The 23,580-nt window shown below is 39.3% G+C and overlaps 1 protein-coding gene across 6 annotated transcripts in view; it reads right to left on the bottom strand.

The window, feature by feature from the left end:
• Positions 1-15,525: 15,525 nt before the first annotated feature.
• Positions 15,526-23,580, bottom strand: part of KDM4C (lysine demethylase 4C) — a 254,503-nt gene continuing 246,448 nt past the window's right edge. For all 6 annotated transcript variants that reach the window (XM_088129849.1, XM_088129852.1, XM_088129847.1 and 3 more), the window contains 2 exons: positions 20,685-20,777; positions 15,526-16,592 (listed from right to left, as the gene is read on the bottom strand). In XM_088129849.1, coding sequence (XP_087985975.1) covers positions 16,416-16,592; positions 20,685-20,777 — 270 coding nt within the window. In that variant the 3' untranslated portion in view covers positions 15,526-16,415. The remainder of the gene's footprint in view (positions 16,593-20,684; positions 20,778-23,580) is intronic.

The following is a 23,580-nucleotide window of genomic DNA, read 5'->3' as shown; positions in this document are numbered from 1 at the left end:
GGTTTAATATGGGGATGCTATGGTAGCATAACACTGGGCTTCTGGATAGTCAATCCCTGTTTTAAATTCAGCATATGGGGGCAATAGGCCCCCCAGTGCCAACCCAAGGGAGATAGTGCTATTGCATTTAAGTCCTGCTTGTAAGCTGTCCACTAGCATCTAATTGGCCACTGTGGGAACAAAACACTAGGCTAATTGGGCCTGCTGGTTAAATCCAGCAGGGCTTTCTTATGTTTGCCAAAACTGATTGTGAAGAGCTCCAGAAGGAGTTCTTTAAACTGGTGAATGGTCAGCCAAATGGCTAATGAAGTTCAGTTTAAGTAAGTGTAAGGTGATACAGACTGAAGCAAAAAGTCCTAACATCACATATATACTTAAGGAGTCTAAGCTGCCTGAAACTAAATAGGAAGAAGACCTTAGGGACATAAAGGATAGCTTAATGAAGATGTTGACTCAGTGAACAGCAGCTGGGAAAAAGGCAAATTCCATCATTAGGAAAGGCTACATCTTTTAGCTAACATTGTAATGCCCTTCAAAAAATCTATGGTATATCTGCATTTGGAATATTGAGTACGGTTCTGATCCCCTCATTTGAAAAAGGATACAATAGACCTGGAAAATGTGCAGAAACAATTAAATTGATTAGGAGACTTGTACACTTTCCTTACAAGAAAAGACTGCAACATTTGGGACTTTTTAGCTCAGGAAGAATGTGACTGAGAGAATGGAAATGATTGAGATGCTTAAAATGGCATGGCCTGGAGGAAGTCAGCAGCGAGAGGTTTTTCTTCCTGTCTGAAAAGCTTAAGACAGGGTGTGAGGGTCCCTTGTTATCCAGGGACTGGACATACACATGTAGCAAATCTGTGTAAAATGCTTTATGGCAGCACACGCTTTCCCCAACAACTATGGGCTATTGCTTTTTACCCATCTAGGACTAACTGCTCTATTCTTTTCTGGGTAAATGGGCTTTTTCTTATCTTGTATAGGATATTATTTATACATTCATATGTGGGATTTTCAAACCGTTTATCTGTATCTGTTGTCACTTCTTGCCAACCTAGTTTTAAAGAAGTGTCTTCCCTTTGTATTTCCCCTATATTAATATCCCATGGAAGACCTCCAGTATCCAGGGGCTCTCCTCTAGCTTTATCTGCCTCCCTAAACCTTTTCTCTTTTCAGGGCTTACTTCCTTTCTCAATCAAATCTGGATTGGGAGGCGGGGGGAGTACCACTATAGCCTCTGATAGTTTTTCTTCCTCTTTTCATGCCTGTGCCTGAGTAGTCACTCCTACCACTCCGTCTGAGGACATGTTTTTTGACCATATTATCTCTGCATAACCAGGAAAATCTGTTCCTATTAGTAATTGATAGGGTAATTTAGTGACTACCCCAACCACCATCGTTTCCAGTTGATCTTTAACCTGTATAGTTGCTTTGACTAGTGGTACAGGTCTAGTATAGCCATAAACACTTGTTAAGTGCTCTTTACCCACTCTTGATGCTCCCTTGACTAAATAAGGGTGAACTAAAGTTAATCTGCTTCCTGTATCAACTAAACCCAAAATAGTTATTCCATTGACTTTAGCTTGAGGATGCTTCAGATGTAGAGCTAGGAGCCGTGTTAATACAAACATATGAGGACGGAGACCATCCTATGATCTACCTATCCAAGAAGTTGTCACCAAAGAACAACAATTCAGTACCATTGAAAAGGAAGTGTATGCTCTAAAATGGGCCATTGAAGCACTTCATGTATATTCGTGGGGGAGAGGATTCACAGTGATAACTGATCACCAACCCCTCACCTGGTTGCTTCAAATCAGGAATAGTAATAGATGTTTGACTAGGTGGTACCTAGTAATGCAACCTTATAGGTTTACAATAACCCACAGAGCAGCTAAGCAGAATGTGGTAGCAAACTTTTGTTCCAGTATGGTGAAGACAAAAAGTCAACCATGCCAATAAACGAATGTACGAGGGGAACAGGTCAAACAAAAGAGTTTTGATCTTCTATAAAAAGTGGAGAGGTGTGTGAGGAAGTAAAGCAGGGAGCATTATCTGGGCTTGGTAATCCCTGCATCTGGGTGATGTTCTTGCACCCAGAACTGAACAAGACCAGGTAGGACCTGTAAGAATTGTTCCAAAACTATTTCATCCATAATTTCCTCTATATTATGCCCCTCTGGCTGTAACCATTTTCTAGCTAAATCTGCCAGTCTTGCACAGAGTTCTCTTACTCCTTCTTGTTCCTGGTACTTATATTTCCAGAATCTCTGCCCATAAGTTTATTTTGTGACTTCATAGCGGTAGACTATCACTTCCTTTACTTTCTTGTAATTCACCACCTCCTGAGCAGGGAGATCCATATATGCCCTTAAAACCTTCCCTGTTAAACATGGGGCTAACCTAGCCACCCAATCTTCCCTTGGCTGTTGGCATGACACTGCTACCTGTTCAAACATAGCGAAAAATGCCTCTATGTCCTCATCCTCACTTAATTTATGGATCTTTATATCCTTAACATAGACACCTACACCCCCTCCTGTATCAGGAGCAGAGCTAGTCAAAACTGGAGACTCTTGTCTGGTTCTGTGTTCTTGAGAAGGGAAATTAGCTCTCTAAATTCCATTCTTCGAGCTTCTCTCTCCTTCCTTTCTCTTGCTAGGTGATCTCTACATTCAGCCTCACATCATTTCCTTTCTTCTTATCTTCCTAAGAGATGTGCGTGCTCTTCCCATTGTTGTTGAAGCATTTCCTTTATATTACTGGATCAAAGTTCAACTGGGTCAAGCTTGCTTTCACTTTCATCTTCCATTTGCCTTCCACTTCTTCCATTTGCTCTTCAGCAGCCACCGTTGCCTTTTCTTCTTCTATCTGTTCTCCTGGTGTAAGCTAGAGTCTGAGGACATGCTTGTGATGCCAGGGTAATAGTAGGTGGCAAACACTAGTTCCTGCTTAGTCTCCTTCTCACATACCTCTCAGCATGCCTTGGTCACCCTCTGCAGTCTTGGGTCCCTCTACAGTCTTGGATTCCACCACAGTCCTGGATCCCACTTCTGCCACCACTTGTGAGGGTTCTTCATTATCCAGGGACTGGACACACCACAGCATAGCAAATCTGTATAAAATACTTTATTGCAGCACACACCTTCCCCAACAACTACAGGCTATTGTTTTTCACCTACCTAGGATTTGCAAGGTGTTACACAGTCCTTTATACTCAAGTTTTTAGTACTCAGTTCAAAGAAGAGTCTCAAAGTCTATAAAACAACCTTTAAGTCTTTTTTTCACCTGTTCTTGTACTGGGTGAAATAAGGTGCTGCCTCAATGGAGTTGTTCCAAGCTCCAGGCAGGAATCCCAGTAGGATATAGTACTTACCATAGCTGTGGGTTTGATAGTTGACTTACAGTTCCCTTGCCTGCCTGCCAACTCCAGATGTGGCTTTTCCACTTCCTTGCCTGCTCGCCATTTTCCTATCACCTCACACGCACCCACACACGCTCTCCCTTAGCACTTGTTGTTTGTAGGCTAAGAGCCGGGGAGGGTGTGCGACATCAGCACGGATGGTGGCACGTCTTTGAAGACTCCAGGGTGTGGCTCAATTAGCCAGGCAGCTGGAATGCTGGTGTAGGGGCTTGTGAGTAAATGAAACTTTTACAGCCCATTGTAAAGAAACCTGAGCTGTGCTGAGCCTTGGAGAAGCAGGGGGGGGGGGGGGAATATCACTGCCTGGCTGCAGCCGCTTTTGCCAAGCACAGACAACGTTCCCTGCTTCACTTCCTCACACAGGGTCAGCCAACGAAGCTGTCTGGAAACAAACAGACAGACAAAAGAAAAGTAGTTCTTCATATACCAAGCACAATAACCCTGGCATTCATTATTACAAGATATGCTGATGGCCGCTAACTTGGATGGCTTTAAAATGGGATTAAATAAATTCATGGAGGACAAGTGTATCATGGGTTATCAATCTGGAAGACTCAATATTATAGTCAGCCTGCAGGCAGCATACCTTCAGATACCGGTTGCCAAGGAACCATGAGGAAAGGGCGTGTCTCTTTCTCCTGCTTGTTGGAAACACACCCTCTCTCTCCATTGTTGGACACTGGTGGGACGCTGTGAAAAGCAAGAAAAAACAGACTAAGATGGATCTTGGCCTATTCCAGCAGGTCCATTCTTATATTCATGTGTTCCACTGTTGCTAAAACAAGAGAGTATATTTGGTCTCCTAAAGACAAAGTCATTTATGATGACATAAGCTAATGTTGTTGTGATTTGACCTTTTGGGTCTCAAAGGTAACTTGTGCAAGATGGCTAAAGAACAAAAAAGTTGTGGTTGCCAAACCTCAGGAATGATCCTGTAGGATGGAAGGAAATACTGAAAAGAAGGAAGAAATGAAAAAGGAACAACTCTCCTACAAGGAAATGTTAAAACGTGACATTTCTAATTCAGAAAACAGCAGAGAGATTTAATGATGTATGCTGCGAAGAAAGTGGAAAGCATCTTTTTTCACCCTGTCATGATACTTAAGCCCAGACAATGAAGCAGCATAGAAGATCAGTCTAAAGCAGTGTTTCTCAACCTTGGCAACTTTAAAATGAGTGGACTTCAATTCCCAGAATTCCCCAGCCTGGAGAATTCTGGGAGTTGAAGTCCACTCGTCTTAAAGTTGCTAAGGTTGAGAAACACTGGTCTAAAGAAAAGATTCTCCACACATTTCACAGTGCAACTGTGGCAGTACCTTCCAGAAGATGGGAGATGGCCATTGCCTCTGGCTTTAAAAGGGAATTTACAGGAAACAAGCTTTCCATAGTTTCATCATGATTTTTCTGAAGATAACGACATCATGTGCCATATGCCAGTCTCTAGTTTCAAGAAGAGTGGACCACAGCCCTCAAATCCCAATTGGCAGCAGTCCTGAACTTACTAGGTGTATCTCTTATGTTCGTAAAATAGAGGTATTCAGGGAGTGGCTACACAGAGGTAATAATGAAGCCAGGAATACCAAATGTATTTGAGAAGTAAGTTATGGGTATGTTAGTTCTGAAGATAACACAGGACAGTTAAGCGGGTGCAGCTGTGTGACCTTGAGAATCATTTCCAGTGCTGACTACATTTAAGCACATACATGTACTGCGCACACATACGCCTTTACACACACAGATATCGTATACCTAAATTTAGAGATGCACTATAGTCACATACACAGTTGTCACAGTGTTATTTGGAGTAGGGAAAACTTCTCCCTCACATCCAGCAGTCTTGCTGTAGATTGCATTCAAAATGGCATGTTAAGGTCAATTGTTTTATTTTGTTGTATTGAAGTGCTTTTAATCAATGAACAATGGATTTGCATTCTATCCAGGAAATGAATAAATGGTGGCGAGGCGGCTGTCCCCAGATCCAATGGCAGATGGTTCGGTTTGATGAAACCAAATCTTGTCTCAAGTGCATTGGAGGGTCCCACAGGAGGCCCTTAATTGAACTGGAGAAGATGCAATAAAAGCTCAAGTGCACCTCATTCCCTTACAGCTCATGGATTTAATTGAAAAATTCAGTCAAAAGGTTTTCGTTTTATTTCTAAAATGGAATAATTCATCACAACTACTCACTCTCCTCCCTTCTGGTGACAGAAGAGGGATTTGTTAAGAGGAAAAAAAGGAGAAGAAAACCCTGACAGGCTTGATGTGGAAACTAAAATCCTCTACAAGGCCCAGAAAAATGAATCCCTTGCGTTTTTAAGATTTTTTTTTTTTTTTGGCAGAATTCTTCTTCCTGGAGATAATGCGGTCATCAAATATGAGTCTGATCGCCATTCAGTTTACACCAGAATCTGCAGTGAGACATCGCAGCACGGAAAGCTCCTATTCAGGTTGTCCGTCATTTAATTCCCCATCTGTTCTCCCTTCCAGTTTTGGAGTTTTCTGGCATTAGTCATTATTCCATACCTACTAAGCAAGCTGCTTTTAGTTTATTGGCATTCGAATAAACCAGCAAATATCTGAGAACCTCAAATATACAGTTAACATAATCTTTATTCAGTGTTTGGGAAAGAAGACACTCAGTTTAGGCTTTTTCCCCCAACCCAGCTTTTATACTGATGCAGATGTGGGAGTTTCCCTAAAACTTGCTAATGTCTGTATGTGTGAATGGCGCTCTTTTGGCTACATGAATTGAAAAGTATTTCTGTATAGGCAGATGCAGTTAAAGCACTGGAATATGGGCTGAACGTTCAACTTCAGAGTTCCATAGAAGCAGTGAAAAATAAATACAAGATAACTAAAGAAAAGTCGCATCTATTTATCTTTGGTGATTTTGTGTCTCACTTTTTTGAACTTCTACTGAAGTTTCTTACAGCTAAAATAAAAACTGTAACAAATAAAGGATACAATTACCTCTTCCCTAATAACTTTATATTGTCAAAGTTAGATTTCAGCTCGAGATCATTTATACAACTTGTCAACTTTTCTTTAACAGAATGCTCCTATCTGAATTAAATGTGATTTTTTGGCTAATCTAGACTTGGATAGCTAACATTTCTTTTTCAGAGCAAGTTTGCTATGGCCTTCATATCACTGCTATGAAAAGTTTCAAGTGCTGATGTTCAATCCTTTAATACAGTGTTCCTCAACCTTGACCACTTGAAGATGTGTGGACTTCAACTCCCAGAATTCCCCAGCCAGCATGGGTGGCGGGGGAATTCTGGGAGTTGAAGTCCACACATCTTCAAGTGGCCAAGGTTGAGGAACCCTGCTTTAATAGCATCCCACAAACTTGTCAGGATTTTCTTTCTCATGGGAAAGGATTCATCCCGTTATCTTTACAACAATAACAAATAATATTTTGACTACAGAGATCATGTGAAAAACACCTGTTATTGTGTGTTGTGTATTGTGCTATTTACTGCCACCTATTGGCGTGTGTATGCTAGTTACCCAGTGGGGGTGGCATAGAGCTATAATACAAAGGGAGGAAAATGTGCAGCCTCTCTGAGTAGTTGTTAGTTGTTTTAGTGTTAGCCACTATGTAGGTTTTATGGGCTACGTAGTTGTAACAAAGTACCAAGTAGCGTACCTCTTCTCTAAGAGTTTATAGCTAGAGATTTTGTTAAGCTTGTGTTGCTAATAAGTCTTGGATGCTACATTAAATGAGAAGATGTGTTTTTCTTTATATTTTGTATGATATTTGCATTTTATGGAATTTTGCATTTTTATCAATAAACACCAGTTAGTATATATTTTCTGACTGGATTTCTTTGGGAAACAAGAAATGGACATTGCATTGTGTTTGCTGTCATGGGTAATATCTTCCTGGAGTTTTTGCTGCGCTCTGCACAAACAGGAGTGTTTGTGATTACCACTCTGCCCGACAAAACTATGACATTTTAGAGTTTTTATCTGAGAAATCTATACAGCCCCCACATTATGCCAGGCTGTCTGATAGAGGTCATGGGCCAAGGGAGCCCTATGGTGTGTTTCACTCAAATGTGATAATCACAGTATCTGTGATGATTTCATTTATGAATAACCCATCACTGATAAATAACACTCCAAATAGAACATTTATATGCATGTCAAAATTTTATTTCAGGTATGAGTCTTCACATTAAGTATTATATATTATGAACTCCCTAAAATGCTCCACTCCATCTTAGCCTCCATAGAGTTTGCCACAGTGATTATAAATTCAAAGTAAATTTTTTCAATCAATGAAAGGAGCCCTCTAGGACATGAAAAACCGTGTCTGCCATTTCCTAAAATGTTTACATAGTCTTGCTCATGGAAATATATCCTCCAAAATATTTGATTTAGCTAACTGTTATGGCAATGACTTTCATGCTTAAAAAAAAAAAAAGGAAAGCTATTTTGCTTGATTGGCATTGCATCAGAGCTGAAAGGAAACGTTTTTATGAGGTCCTTATGAGCCATCATGATATTAATATGAGATGAGACTTCTCCATCTCTTTCTTCTTCTCTCTTGCCCTTCTTTTTATCCTGTCTAATGAAATGATCAGGGAATCTTGAATATCTAAATTTATTTTGGTGACCTCTAAATTAAATAATAAAGTATTGGGCTAGTTATGAATTTTTTTTTTTACACATCTAGTATCTTAGATCCTTTTTTAAGCACAGAAATGGAGTGTGTATTCCGATACCCACTGTGAAAAAGAGATTAAAAAAATAAGTGCACGTTACTTTTCTTCCTGTTACCTTAGTTTCCCCTATATATACTGTAAACTGACATAGCTAGCTTGCTCTTTTTCTCATTAGCTGAGAGGATTAGGAAAAAAGTAGCAATGGACATTATAAATGAATTGATGCATTTGATCAATAGACTGCTTCTTGAATATTTCTGAGATATAATTGAGTCATATGAAAGATGAAACATAATCTCTCCCAACTTTTTCTGTTTTCCATCATCACCACCCCATTTCCTTCTACATAAAGGAAGTTTTGTTCCTAATAAGCTGAGATGCAAGATGTCTTTTAAAGCAGGGCAGGAAAGGCTGCGGATTTATCAACAGCATGAGGAGTTCTGTTGTAGTTGCTGTCAAACAGTATTATAAATAGACATTTTCTTTGTTGGCCAAAGAAAAGAGCTTTACAAAGCATTACAGAAAATAGCTCTCCTAATCATATCACAGTGACATCTTTCACTAAAAGATAACAGAAGGAGCTGAAAACGGTTGTTCAGAATTTCATTTTTTTTATAAGTATCTTCTGAGGGAGAGATGCGAAGAGGTGGTCCCACAGAGCTGCATTCAAAAGTAACAAACACTCACCTATCTTTTGTTGTTATCCACTTCTCTAGCCATCTTAGGTTTGGTATTGTATAAACTGAGAAGGGGAGATGGCAAAAGCAAGCTAAACCAAGCTAGATTTATGTGATGTTTCTGTGCTCTTAATCTGCCAATCTCATATTGATATGGATCCTGTAATCAATTAATTCTAAAACAGCTGTATTGCTGGGGAAATATTTGTTATAGATATGGACTTCCTCCAGTTGTTCATGCAATTCATCTTTACTAAGATCAAATGCAATTAAAAAAAAAAACAGAAGTTTGTGGGAGTTCAAGGATGTTTAGTTCACTGTAGTGTGTTTCTATCACATCTTAAAGAGAGCACTCAATTCTGAAACTTTCTAAAATTCTCCTGAAATTATTTCTTCATTGCAAGTGGGAGGAATGAAATTGTTTATTGGTTTGGATGCTCTGAATGCTCAAGGAGTGGGGGGACTCAGGTTCAAGCATCTATCAGCCATAAAGATCAGCGGGGGCCTTGGGTCTCTCATTATCCTTTAATTTAATCTATTCAATTTGGTTGGAGTATAAAATAGAAGGGAGAACCATAGATGCTGCCTGAGCACATTGGAGAAAACAAGATGCAAATGTAATCATCAGTACTTTGTGAGAGGAGTGGACTGAATAATATCAGTTGGCAGTCTCAACCCAGGGGGATTATGTAATGTGTTGTCAGAAAAGAATAGATGCACGACCCAAGAAGACAAAAGAGGAGATCTGTTTGCATAATAAATGCTAATTGATTGAATAAATGTAAATTTCACGATTGCAACTATGCAAAGAAAATTGCAATACATCTCACATGGGTGGGAAAGACTTTAGCTTGGATTTGGATCGAACAAGGCTTCAAACACAGGATGTCTTCAAAACAAGAATAGGTAATCTTTTGATAGCCAGGGCTACATTTAATGGGTGGTGATCTAAAGGGAGTGTAAGAAATGAATCAGGCAAGGCAGGAACAATCAGTTCCCAGGCCAGACAACTAATGTGTCAACAGTTACTTCCTAATCTCAAGGCTGTGAAGAGCATTGTCAAATTTCCATTGAGGTGGGACAAAAAGGCCTAGAACATAGCCATCTCTTTCTCTCTGTTGGGTTTGTTTCTGGGTACTCCAGAAGACAAACCTGCATATATATGGCTTCATTCTTTTGTGCAATAAAGCAACTAATAGTATGTCATTTCTGTCATCTTATGGTGTAAGCTAATGTAATGGTATGTGGGAATGTCCTTGGGAGACAGGTGGAAGAGCCACAGACTAGACAACAGTCAGACAAATGGCAGCTGAGCCCACAGAAGGAATGTGAGCATGGCAAATGTCTCAGAAGGGACCCTCCCTAGTTTCTTGGACTATAAAGGCAAGGTGGGGAGGGGAGAGATGTACTTCCAGACTTGTAAGATTCTATTAATGTAAAGTTAGAGCTAGTAATTCTGGGTGGGCTTCTTGTCTGGACTACCACTCAATGCTAACAGCTAGGTACAGCATATATATGATTTTTGTTTATGCTATTTATCTACCATCTGAAACCTACAATATAAACACAGTAAAAATAGTATTTAAAATTAACTAATTAATAAACTTGATAATTGAGTTCTCCAAATAATTTACTGAAATAATAGCTATAAATGAATTTGGTATTTGATATGGTGCCACCAGTTATAATTAATCCCCAAAGGGCTCCAAGAAGAGCCAAGTTTTCATTTGCTTCCAGAAGGTCATAAGGGTAGGAACCATCCTTGCTTCAGGGAGCAAACTATTCCAAAGAGAACACCTGCCATTTGGCTCCCTCCCATCATACCTTGTGTTAGGAGGGGACCCTTAGCAGGCATTCCCTGATCAGTTTTGCTAGGATGGGAAGAAACTTTTGAGGAAAGACAGACTCTGAAATATCCAGGCCCTGAGCCACATAGACTTTACAGGTAGCAACCAGCCCTTTGAATTGCACTCAGAATTGCACTGCTGTAGTAACCAGTGCAGTACAGCAGCGGTGTGATGTGGCAGTACTGTAACTGATCACTAAGAATATGAGTTTTTGCATTTCTGGATCAGCCAAAGTTTCCGGATGGTCTTCAAGGGCAGCCTCATGTACAGCAAATTACAGTAATCTAATTTAGAGATGACAAAGGCATGAACAACCATCTTTAGTGCATCCACTTCCAGGTAAGACCACAAATGGCTCACCAACAAAAGCTGTGCAAAAGACCAGCCACAGTCCCTACCTGCCCTTTGAGCTGGAGCCATGAGTCTAAGAGGACACCAGATTGTAGGCCAGTTCTTTCTGGAGAAGCAGAACCCCATCGAGAGACGAAGATGGAGCATTCCTGGAATCAGTCAGCCTCTGGTATTCACATTAGTTTTACACACTTAAAAAGTGGAAAACTTGCTATCATATTTAGCAATTATGGATGGAATAGCTTCAGGTCCTGCAGAAAGAGGCCCTGGGACCTCAGGTTGCCTATCCCCAATTTAAAGCCCTGCTTGCATATACAGTTGCAAGAAAAAGTATGTGAACCTTTTGGAATTTCATGGTGTTCTGCATTAATTTGTCATAAAATGTGATCTGACTGTCATCTAAGTCAAGAGTATTGACAAATATAATGTGCCTAAGATAATAACACAAAAACAATTCTGATCCTTCATGTCTTTATTGAGAACCATAAAAACCTCATAGTGCTAGTGGAAAAAGTATGTGAACCCTTGAGTTGACCTCAAAAAAGCTAATTGGAGTCAGGTGTTAGCATACCTGGAGTCTTGTTAAGAAAATGAGTTTGGAGGTGTGGACTAGAGCTATGCTGACTGATAAAAACCACTCAAACTTTTTTAGTTTCCTCCGCACAAGAAGAATATGCTTATGTGAGCCATACCTCATCAAAACGAGCTTTCAGAGGATCTATGATCAAGAATTGTTGATTTACATAAAGCTGGAAAGGGTTACAAAGTGATTTCAAAGACCTTAGAAATTCACCAGTCTACAGTTAGGCAAACAATCTACAAATGGAGACACTTTGGGACTGTGGCTACTCTACCAAGAAGTGGGTGCCCAGTCAAAATGACCTCAAGAGCACAATGAAGACTCATCAATGAGGTAAAGAAACAACCCCGAGTGACAGCCAAAGATTTGAAGGCATCATTGGAACTGGCTAACATCTGTGTTCATGAGTCTACAGTACGTAAAACATTGAACAAGCAGGGTGTCTATGGCAGGACACCATGAAGGAAGCCGCTGCTTATGACAAAGAATACTGCTGCACAGCTGAAGTTTGTGAAAGAGCACATTGACACTCCACAGCGGTATTGGCAAAATGTTTTGGGACTGATGAAACAAAGATTGAACTATTTGGAAAGAACATGCAGCACTACATCTGGCGTAAAAAGGGCACTGCATATCATCATGAAAACATCATCCCAACCGTAAAGTATGTTGGAGGAAACATCATGATTTGGGCCTGCTTTGCTGCATCACGGCCTGGCCAGCTTGCAGTCATTGAGGGGAAAATGAATTCCCAAGTGTATCAAAAAATTCTTCAGGATAATGTGAGAATGTCTGTACATCTGCTGAAACTCTGTAGAAGTTGGGTGATGCAACAGGACAATGATCCAAAACACCGGAGCAAATCCACAACAGAATGGCTTCAGAAAAACAAAATCTGCCTTTTGGAGTGGCCAAGTCAAAGCCCAGACCTCAACCCAATACAGATGCTATGGAATGACTTGAAGAGAGCCATACACATGAGATGTCCAAAGAATATGACAGAGCTAAAGCAGTTCTCCCAGGAAGAATGGGCTAAAATCCCTCCTGAACAATGTGCAGGTCTGATCCACAGCTACAGGAAGCTCCTGGTTGAGGTTATTGCTGCCAAGGGGGGGTGGGGGGGGGTCAACCAGTTATTGATTCCAAGGGTTTACTTACTTTTTCCATTAGCATTTTGAATGTTGAATGAGTGTGCTCAATAAAGACATGAAGGATCAGAATTGTTTTTGTGTTATTATTTTAGGCACATTATATTTGTCAATACTCTTGACTTAGATGACGTTCAGATCACATTTTATGACAAATTAATGCAGACCACCATGAAATTCCAAAAGGTTCACATATTTTTTCTTGCAACTGTAGAAACCTCTAAATAATACCACTGCTGACATATGAGGAAAGAAAAATATGGACTTGTTGCGTAATGTACAGGGATCATGGAATAATTCATAACATTTTGTATATATAGCAAACTGTATAAGCAAGCCAAATAGGCAACTAGCCTACATATTCAATATTTTATCTTTTCTTTCATCATCTTAATGGTAAGCAAACTATGACTGAGGCAGTTGTGTAGTCTGTCTGTAAGATTTCCTGCCCCCTCCCACTTCCATTTCTGATGCCATTAGCACTCTCTGAAGCAACTGTCTCAGGAAATGTCTCATTAACTAAAATGCATTGTGTGCTCTGCATTTCCTATTATATTCAATTGTCCACAGCCATCAGTGTCTTATTATATTAAGTCCCTTGCCTGCAGGATAGCTGAGTTAAGACTTTTAGAATCAAGCCTATTTAAAAAAAAAACAAAAAAACTTTAAGTCCATACATGGGACGTGTCTAGTGGAAATGTGGGTATCAGTATAGAAAATTAATTATTGTAAAATATGACTCGAGTCACAGATGAAACTTTTAAAGGTAATTTGCTATATTTCATGCTTGAAACTATATAAAATGGAGAAAATTGGAAATCAGAGCAGAATTACTGCCCATATTTTTCAAGAAGAGAGAATGTTGCAGACCAAGTAAAGCACAATATCTTCAGGAAACTGACTAAAAAGTTTCTTGTGAATGGTTGTCCTTGGAAAACCAGAAGGGGAGTTCTGCTGTCTGACATAGCTTCACAGCAGGCAACTGAAATAGAAATTGTGCTAGTGTGTGTGTGTGTGTGTGTGTGTGTGTGTGTAGTGGATGTTCAGATTGGTCCAGCAATTTGTGTTGGCAATAAAATTTACCAACAGGCCTGTTCTCTAAAGCAACAGAATCCTTGTAAACCATCATTTTTAAATCTGTTGTTGCACCAAATCCAGTAGTAGAATATCCCTAACCAGATTTGCCATATCTTGCACCTAGAATGTTTTGCATGAAAAGCATACACTGAACCTTTACTGGCAGTATATAATATTTACATCTACAGTACCAGATGAAATGAGGTCTGCAAGAACTAAGACTCATGTTTGTTTTGAAAGATTGCCTAGTAAGACCAAGTAGCTGTGGATGTTGAGATCTCTTGGATGTGAAGATTTTCCATTTTCAGTTCTGAATAGGTAATATTTCCCCAGACAGACCTGTTATACATTTTGGGGGTCCTCCTAGAGCCATGATTCCTTCTTGAAGAGCAGGTGGCTGCTGTGGCTTGGAGGGCCTTTGCACAAATCCTTCATGTGTGCCAACTGTTCCCATTCCTAGATTGGGAGGCCCTACTCAGAGTCATCTGTGCTTTGGTACCTCTCATCTGGATTACTGCAATACACTCTACTTGGGACTGACCTTGAAGATTACGTGGGAGCTACTGCAGATCCATAATGCAGCAGCACAGGCACATCTTATACACCTATGAAACTCCTACTTTGCAAGTTGTTCTGGTTACCAATGTGCTTTCAGATGCAATTCAAGGTGCTGGTTATCACCCTTAAAGCCCTTCATGACACATGGCCTTATTATTTATAGGGTTGCCTCTCTCCAATTATCTCTTAAGTAGTGGGCATGCTTTGGGTCCCATCACTTAAGCAATATAATCTCACAGGATTTGGGAAATATGCTTTTGCTATGCTGCACCTGCCCTATGTAGTAGTATACTCCAGAGATCTGCATAGTTTCATCCCTGCCTGCCTTTCATAAGGCTTTGAAGACCTTTTTCTCCCTAAGAGTCTCTGAATCCATCTGACATGATTGGTTTGATTGCTGAATTTGCCTCTGGCAGAATCTGCAGAGTGGACAAAAAAATTAAGACATAACCATATGATAGAAGCCCCACCCCTTTGTAAATCCATGCAATGTTGACACATATACAAAAGGGGCAGGGCTTTGATCATGTGGTCATGACTCCTATCTTTACTTTTTTGACTTCCTCACCCCTACCCCCACCCTGATACTTCTGTCTATATAACAAAGTTCAATCTGATCTACAGAGTTCACTTTCAGATGCTACTGGATTCAAGATCCTTGAATGTTCTGGGGAATTTTCAATTTACTATACTTGATAATCCATTTGAATTGGTTAATCTGAGTAATGTGAAGGTGATTCATATAGTTAATACAGTAATTCCTAAATTACCTCTCTAATTAAGAGGAACATGGCTTCTTTGGTCTATATATAAGTAGATGGTTACAGTGTGTGCATGACTAAAAACTAGTTAAAGCAATTTTAAAACTTATTGCATGATGACAAGGACAAGAAACTATGCTTTTCTGCTACTGCAACATTAGCAAAATGGCATCCGGGAAGAGTGGTTTCGGATGGGGAACTCTTGGAATCTTGTAGTGTTGAATTTGCAAAACACTTTGCTGATAAAATTATTTCCGTCTGTTCTAATTTTTTACTCCATATTGGGAGTTAGAATTTGTAAGGGCAATTAGGTTGTCTAACAAGTATATAAGTTATTCAGAGAGATATATTGACCAGCAATGTTTTGATTGCTTTCTAGAAGTTAGATGTATATACAAAGCATATTGCAACTTTAGTAAGCAAAGAGACATCATTTATTTATTTCAAACACTATTACATTTGCAGACTATTATTTATAAAGGGAAGACAAAATTATTTTTCTATATTACATTAATTCAAAACTGGCCTGCTAAGCAAAGATATGTAAACTGTAATTTTATAAACACAATGAGGCATTTATTGTACAAATTGCTGTTTCTTTCCCCAAGAATATCTTGAAAAAAAGTTTAAAAATAGATGCCAAAAATATCCCTCTTTAAATATACATCCCCATCCCTTTCCTAAAGATATCCTTCATTAGAAACACCTGTCTTTTAATAATTAATACCCCCTCCCAATTCCCATGTTAACTGAATCCTAGCCAGAGAGTACTACTAGTAGTACTCTAAGTAGTAAAGGCATAAACAGTGTGAATAGCCCTGTGCAAAGTGATGACAGCACAGTACTTACAGATCATAATGCTCTTTATACCTGCATTTGTTTTAGCGAATGCTGTGGAAAGCTAAAACTGATGGAAAGTATACAAATCATTTGGGGATGAAGATTCTGATCTAGATAGGTAATTTGGAAGTATCAGGGAATCAAGGCAAAGCTCTGATTGTAGCTCTTACTCCTGCTATTCAACAGGGCTTCTTTTTCCAAAACTGATGTTGATCAATGCAAATCAGACATTCAAATGTTTAACAAATTAAGCCTAAATTGGAGCCCTAGCATCAAGATATTTTTATGGGTTCCAAATACTTTCAAGAAAAGTTCTTGATATACATTTATTTAATGCATTTAACCACTAGCTAGACACCTGAATGAATAAGAGCACATCTTGAAAAAGATTACATTTGTTTTTCTTTGCCCAGCATTGAATAAGTTTCATCCTCTTCATACCCCAAGAGAAAGTGAACTTGAGACCTTTCCTTCTTTTATAGTCCCTTCTGGCACTTCTTTTGGAATGAGGCTTTCAGGAAACTGCGGTAGCCAGGATCATCCACATACTCATTCTTAAATCTGGAGCTCAATACTCGCTGCCTTTTCTTTTGTCCTTGGATAATATCAGCGCCATAGAAAGTATCTTCAAACCTCATATCAGAAGCTGTAGACTAAAAACAGAAATTAAGAATATATTTCACCTATAGAAAGCCCCTACTGACAGAGGGTTTTTTTTTTTTTATCTTGGCGTAAAACAAATCTATTTAACATAAATCCTGTACCCCTCTTAAAGGGTAAAACTTCTCACATTTAATGGACACAGTCTATCTTCAGTCCAGTCTTAGAGATATTCTACAGAGTCAGTAATCATATGGCATAGACTAGGTCAAATATTCCAGATTTTTATACACAGAAGGTATTTTTATCTAGAAGAACAAATATGCAGTCTGAAGTGGTAACAATATCTCATCCTAAGGTCTTCTGATGAACACTTCTTGGATCCTTTTTACACACACACACACACGCACGCACAGTGCAGCTATCATTGTACAGTGCAGTTTCCTCAGCTGTCCCTCCAGAGTCAAGCTGAATGGTTAATATTAAGATTTCACATAGTCAGATATGTCCCAGTATATTTATAAACCACATAAATCATCAATACTCAAACATCCTTTCCTACATTATAGTATACCACCACTATTATATACAGTTGCATAAGTTATTAAATAAAAACTTCTATTAATTTAAAATAATATTTGCTAAGTTTTTGAAATAATACCATGGACCACAGCAGGTATTATTTTCTACCATGTACACCCCTCATATTTTTTACTGTTTGCATCCAGAACAAGAATCTTACAAATCCAGATATGTTTTATTGTCCTAATAATAATCATCCTGTTGACGTTTCAGTTTTTTCACCCTTACTATTCTAATAGACCAACATGGCAATAGACATCTTATAAACAGACCAATTTGTAAATCATCATTTTCTCTCTTTTATAGCAAAATCATGCATTATCAGTCCTTATACCTAGATATATCTGTATGGCTATGTATACAAACTAGACATTTGAACAAAACTTAAACCAAAAGTCACCAGATGACACAGTCCTAGCAAATTTAAAGTGATCCCTGTCAAGAAGGAGTGGTTGATAGGCAGACATACACACACACACTCCTGTGCAATATCCATCTTTCATACTTTGTCATCATTGGGGTGTGAATGCTCCTTCCCAATAACTCTATGTATGTGAAACACTTACAGAATCCATATCCCAGCTCTGGAATTCAAGAAGCAGAAATGAAAAAAAGGAAAATTTTGCTACTGAAGGTCAGCCGAGGTATAGGAAAATTAGCTTGGCTGTCCATCTGGGATGATAACATCAGAGTGATGACACAGCAGAAACAGAGTAGCAGGGATGGGCAAAAATGTTTACACAGACATAAAAATATATAGTGTTTTATCAGTGCTATGTTGGAATGTATGCAAACTAGAAAGTCGTAATTAAATCTGCTCATTCTCTAGGATGCATAAATATTCTTCATGTAGACTTAGGCAGGGGAGACATCTTCCCTCACCACCCCCATCCCTTCCATCCTGGCCAAATTACAGGGAAAAAAGGAAAACTCTTCAGTGGCTGCCCTCTTTTTCTTCTGGAGAAATTACTGTAACAAACAAAACCAAGCAATTGTAAGCCTTGGCACCTCTGCATTTAAGAACACCCCCTTGCTTGTGATACCCCAGGGCCTCATGACCCAGACTCTGGGAGCCCCTGCTTTAGTGCTTGACATTATCAGCACTTTCATGTTCTTTTATTCTAGAAGTGGGCAGAAGATGTCTGCTTTAACCCTAAGAAGTTCCAGTGTTCCAATTCTTTTCTTCATTGCTCCATCTTTTCCTTGGCTTCATTCCCAAACATGTTAAACAATCACTTTACTAGTTCAACTTCCTTCTATTGCTCTGACACTGCCTGTTCCAATGCTGCTATCTCACGCTCCTTCTAGTATCATACCTGCTTCAAACATCACTCTATTTTCATAAGGTCAATGTTATGCTCCTAATTCCATTCTTCCCATACTCTATACCAAGCCTTTCCTAATCCTGGCACCTTCCAGACATGTGGGGTTTAACTCCCTTAATTCCCAATTAGCATGACCCTTGCTAAGAATTCTGGGAGTTGAATTCCAGTGCCCAAATTAAGCAATGGGTGGAAAAAAAGCCACCTTACAAATATTAGTGGAGGATGAAACGGTAATAAAGGTGAAGGGATTGGGATGCACAGCTTCATCCATTTAGCCTTAGCAAAGTCAGAAAATAGATTTCTACAGCTGTCTGGCTTCCAAAATTGAACTATGAGAAACTTATTGACTTACTGTAAGAAAATTTACATGAAATTATCAGGCCTAAATGCCAGTACTTGTCCATGAGTACTGGGAAACTCCCAGATTTCGGGGAATGTTATTCAAATGTAATTGACTTCCCTGAAAAGTCACAGAAATAAAAATTGTCTCAATTTCAAATAGCAGGAATCAGTACATCTTCTGTGCCATCCAACAATAAAGGAGTAAATTCTAAACTCCATTACAAGTACTATGTAAAAGAATACAGGTAGTCCTTGAGTTACAATGGCAATGGGGACTGAAATTTCCATCGCTAAGTGATGTGGTTGTAAAGCGTGATGTCACGTGACCGCATCACTTAGCATCAGCAATCTCTGCAATCCCTGTTGCCCTCATTAAGTGAGCACTTCCTTGCAACTTCCTGCCAGCTTCCAACAACCAAAGTCAGAGAGGAAGCTGGCAGGAAGTTGCAAGTCCCACACGGTTTGCAAGCAGGCTGGCAGGCAGGTAAGTGACTGCTACTGGGTGGGAGAGGGTGCATGGGTGGCCAGGGAAGTGCAGCACAAGCACAGCGAGGCTTGGGGAAGGTGCATGAGTGGCTGGGGAGGTGCAAGCGCAGCGAGGTTTGGGGAGGTTGTGTGAGGGTGTGCGGGTGCAATTGAAGTGCAGAGGGGCTGAGGGAGGGTGTGGGGGTGGGGAAGACATACCTGAGCAACTTGCAACCTTCCCTGCCAGCTTCCCCATTGTTTTGCTTGTGGGAAGCTGGCAGGGAAGGCTGCAAATCACGATGACGTGACTGTTTTAAGTGCAAGCAGGTTGCCAAACACCCAGATCACAATCACGTGTCTGCAGGGGTGCTGGGACGTCAGAACTTTGAGGACCAGTCATAGTCACCACTTGTTCAGTGCCATCATAACTTTGAACAGTCGCTGAACAAGTGGTCGTTAACTGAGGACTACCTGCAAATAGTAATGGATTTCCTTCCTTCCTTCCTTCCTTCCTTCCTTCCTTCCTTCCTTCCTTCCTTCCTTCCTTCCTTCCTCCCTCCCTCCCTCCCTCCCTCCCTCCCTCCCTCCCTCCCTCCACAATGGATGAGATATCTTCTTCATAAATATAAGCAATCTACAAATTTGATCAATCCACCTACACCATTTTAGGGAAAACTACATGTTTACATGAAATATTCATGTACTTTCTATTTTATAGCAAATACATACACATTTTTGTGCATTCTCATGCTACATTCATAAACTGATGCAGAAACAAGCTGGCAACAAATTTATTGTTGGTAAAATGCATTGTTGAGAAAAGCAATCAACCCACTATCCCTACCCTTAGCCCTAGTCGAATACATTGGAGGACAACAATAAGGTTGGAGAAGGTTGGACGATTGTTTTACAACAGGTCTGTGTAAGAAAAGAAGGCAGTTTGTAGCTGCAATTAGATAAATTGTGGTTAGTTTTAAGGAGAACAATTGTACTTTGAGTGGAAAGTTTGTTCCTGATACAGAAGTGCTAACTTGCTTTTACTATTGTCTGCTTATATATATTTGTAAGTAAAGTATCAGTAAGATGTTAAACCTGAAATGCTTGCATGGTCAAGGGAAACTAAACTATATACTCCTGGAACATATCAGGAATTTTGAGGCACATAATTTTATAGTATAAATAAGCAATATAAATTCTACCAGCACAGTCTTCTTAGATTATTTTTCCTCCTGCTTGCGTCAATGGGATAGGGAAGATATATTTACAAACTGATGTTAATTTTGACATCTACATTCTGGCAGAAATTCAGGCAGTGATATATAAATACCGAATCTTTACAAAAATTTATTAGCATTATAATATATGTCAAGGTTTGCTCTGTGGAACTTTGTCCAGATTTGTAGCTCTAACACCTTTTTTGCAAATACTTACAAAACGGGCTCTCACTCTTTTGGGTAATTCTTCATCAAGAGTGTAAAGTTCTTCCCTTTTTGTTGCTATCTGGGAGCCATCTTCAAATTCTACCTGATAGTAAAATAAATGAATTAATCAAATAATTATTAACTGTTTTTTGCATGAGGTAGCATAGCTAACTAACTATTTCAGCTGTATGTACTGTAAAATCCACATGAATAAAACAATAATGTAAAGAAATACTAAAAAAGAAAGATGAAAACATTAAAATGACAGACTTTTTTTTAACAATGCAATAAGCAGTTAAGAAAATCACATATTTTATTTTTTTGTAAATTGTGCCAAAATGCTGAATGATTTTGTAATTCTCATCTAAAAGATTAATTTCAATACCTAAGTAACTTATCTGGGCACATCTTTTCACTTTTTGGGCAACACAAATGCCACAATAACAAAAGTTATATAAAGGAAAGGAACATTTCTCTTTTCCTATCTCCTGCAGACCCCCTTCTCAAAAGGCCATCACCGGACCACTGGACAGTTATTGTCCAGTCTCCAACCTTCCCTTTGTGGGGAAGGTGGTTGTGAAGGTGACTGGACACTAGTTGCTGAGGGTCTTGGAGGACATGGATTATCAGGACCTGTTCCAGTTGGGTTTCAGGCCAGGGTATAGTACAGAGACAGCATTGGTTGTGCTGGTTGATAACCTGTGGTGGAGCCAGGAAGGAGGTGGTACATCTATCCTCATGCTCCTTGATCTTTCAGCAGCTGTTGTTACTATTGACCATAGTATCCTTCTGGACCAGCTGTGAGAGCTGGGAGTGGGAGAAACTGTGATCCAATGGTTCACCTCCTTCCTCAGTAGTCAGTTCCAGTTGGTGTTGACAGAAGGGGAGAGATGATGACCATGGCCCCTCACTTGAGCGATGACTCAGGTTCTACTCTCTTTTAACATCTATGTGAAACTGCTAGTTGAGGTCATCTATCAATTTGGGGTTCAGTATCATCAGTAGATAGATGTAGAGAATAAAGAAGTAGCCTTGATGGAGTTATGCTAGCTCTGCTGCCAAGGTGATTAGGTGCAAAATGTATTTTAATCCATAACAGATAGATAATATTCAGAAGAATCTGAGACAAACACCTCCCTAATTCACTGAACTATAAGTAGGAGGAGGTACAATATAATCAAACTTGGAAGATTCTGTTATTATAGCCACTCACAATAAAAGTAGTTTTAGTTTTCCTGTGGAGTTGATTTTTTGGTCAGAAGTTAAGACTGAAAGCAACTACTTATCAGACTATCAGACCCTAGCAGTAAAAGAAAAGGAGACGGTTTGGGGCCTCAAGAAGGTGGACCTAGGAGACTTAGAGATAAAGAAGCAGAATTCCTGGAAAAGAACAGATGAACTGAGAGGGACTGGCCAATCACAGGCCAAGGTCAGCATAATGGTTAACCAATCAGAAGTGGCAGTATATTTTAATCTCTTGACCAAGCAATGGTGAGTAGGCAGGACACATCAGAGCCCTGAAAAAGGTATAAAATATCCAATCCCAGGAGATATAGGTCTTTGAGGGAATCTATGCTGCTGAACTTGGGTTCTGTTCCTCCCACTGCTTTATATGACCCTGATCTCACTAGACCAACCATCTAATTATTGAGCCCCAACAGCTAAAGATGCTAGACAGCATAAGAACCATGGCTTTATAAAACATTTGAATGGAAAGTTTTCTTAGTCTTTGTCCTGCTTGCTTGCACTCTTTTGGTTTATGAATAAAAGCATAGACATCTCTGAAGGTTGGGAGGTGAGGTTTTCCCCTGTCTTTTGATTGCTAAAGCCAAGCAAGAAGTATGTGCTGAAAACTAGGAACATCTCTGAAATAAGTAGCTGCTAAAAAGAAAAAAATTAGTGAGAGTGTGTTATCAAAAATAAGACTGTCACTATAGTACTGTTCTCTATCCTTATTAAAGGAGTCAGAATTCCAGTTCCTCTGGTACCGTGTTCTGTAAATGCTCTCAAGCCTAAAGTAAGGATCTCCTGAGCTTCTAAAGAAAAGTAATTCTGGGAGACTTTCCAAGTGCTTTGAGTATAATTTATTTCTGGCATGAATGAATGAATGAATGAATGAATGAATGAATGAATGAATGAATGAATGAATGAATGAATATGTTCAAGTTGGGATGTTTATCCAGGCTTACAGACAGAATACTATATGAAGCTGAGTCAATCAGTGGGTAACTAGAAGTTGGGCTAATAGCAAAACACACAAGGAGATATCTAGTCTGTCAGACCTCCCTAGTAGATTGGACAGAAAACATGTAAAAAAAAGAGCTTCCCTTCAGAACATGACACCTACCCAAGGGCTAGGACCTTTATTCCAAAAAAACATTTGTCCTAAATGTAGAAGTTGTGACTGGTAGCAGACAATTTTCTTATTGTCATATTTAAATCCTGAGTAGTGGAGCTAGCAGTTGACTGGATAAGAAAACATATTTTAGCTGGCTGTACATTGCACATGAATGTTTTCCATTACAAATGCCAAAGAACACAAACAGTTATGCAGCATATTAAAATAGCTTGGTGCATTTTCCTCTAATTTTCCAAGTGATAAGCATTAATCTTTCTGTTTTCAAGGTTGTGGAAGACTTATGTCAAAAGGAAGAAGGTATGAGTGATACTAAAGGAAATGCCAGTTAACAGAATCTGATGGAACATCTTTAAAATAGTCTGTTGAGAAGATGAAAAGCTTTATCATGCTTAGGTTTAGATCTAATCCAGTATGAACCTCTTTAGCAGAAAATGAAAAAGGGAATGCAGCTAGGTGTAGGGAATGCTAAATTGCTTTGCTGTTGCTGTATTAGTTGTGCCTTCCAAAAGTTTTAAATTACTTTGATACCACTTTTCAATGAACAGAT

The sequence above is a fragment of the Python bivittatus genome, unplaced genomic scaffold (assembly GCF_059951505.1).
Source record: "Python bivittatus isolate LINGU-HERP-01145 unplaced genomic scaffold, Pbiv_v1 ctg000850_np1212, whole genome shotgun sequence".
Classification (NCBI taxonomy): Eukaryota; Metazoa; Chordata; class Lepidosauria; order Squamata; family Pythonidae; genus Python; species Python bivittatus.
The sequence above is the reverse complement of the archived record's forward strand: the minus strand, read 5'-3'. Positions and strand labels throughout refer to the sequence as shown.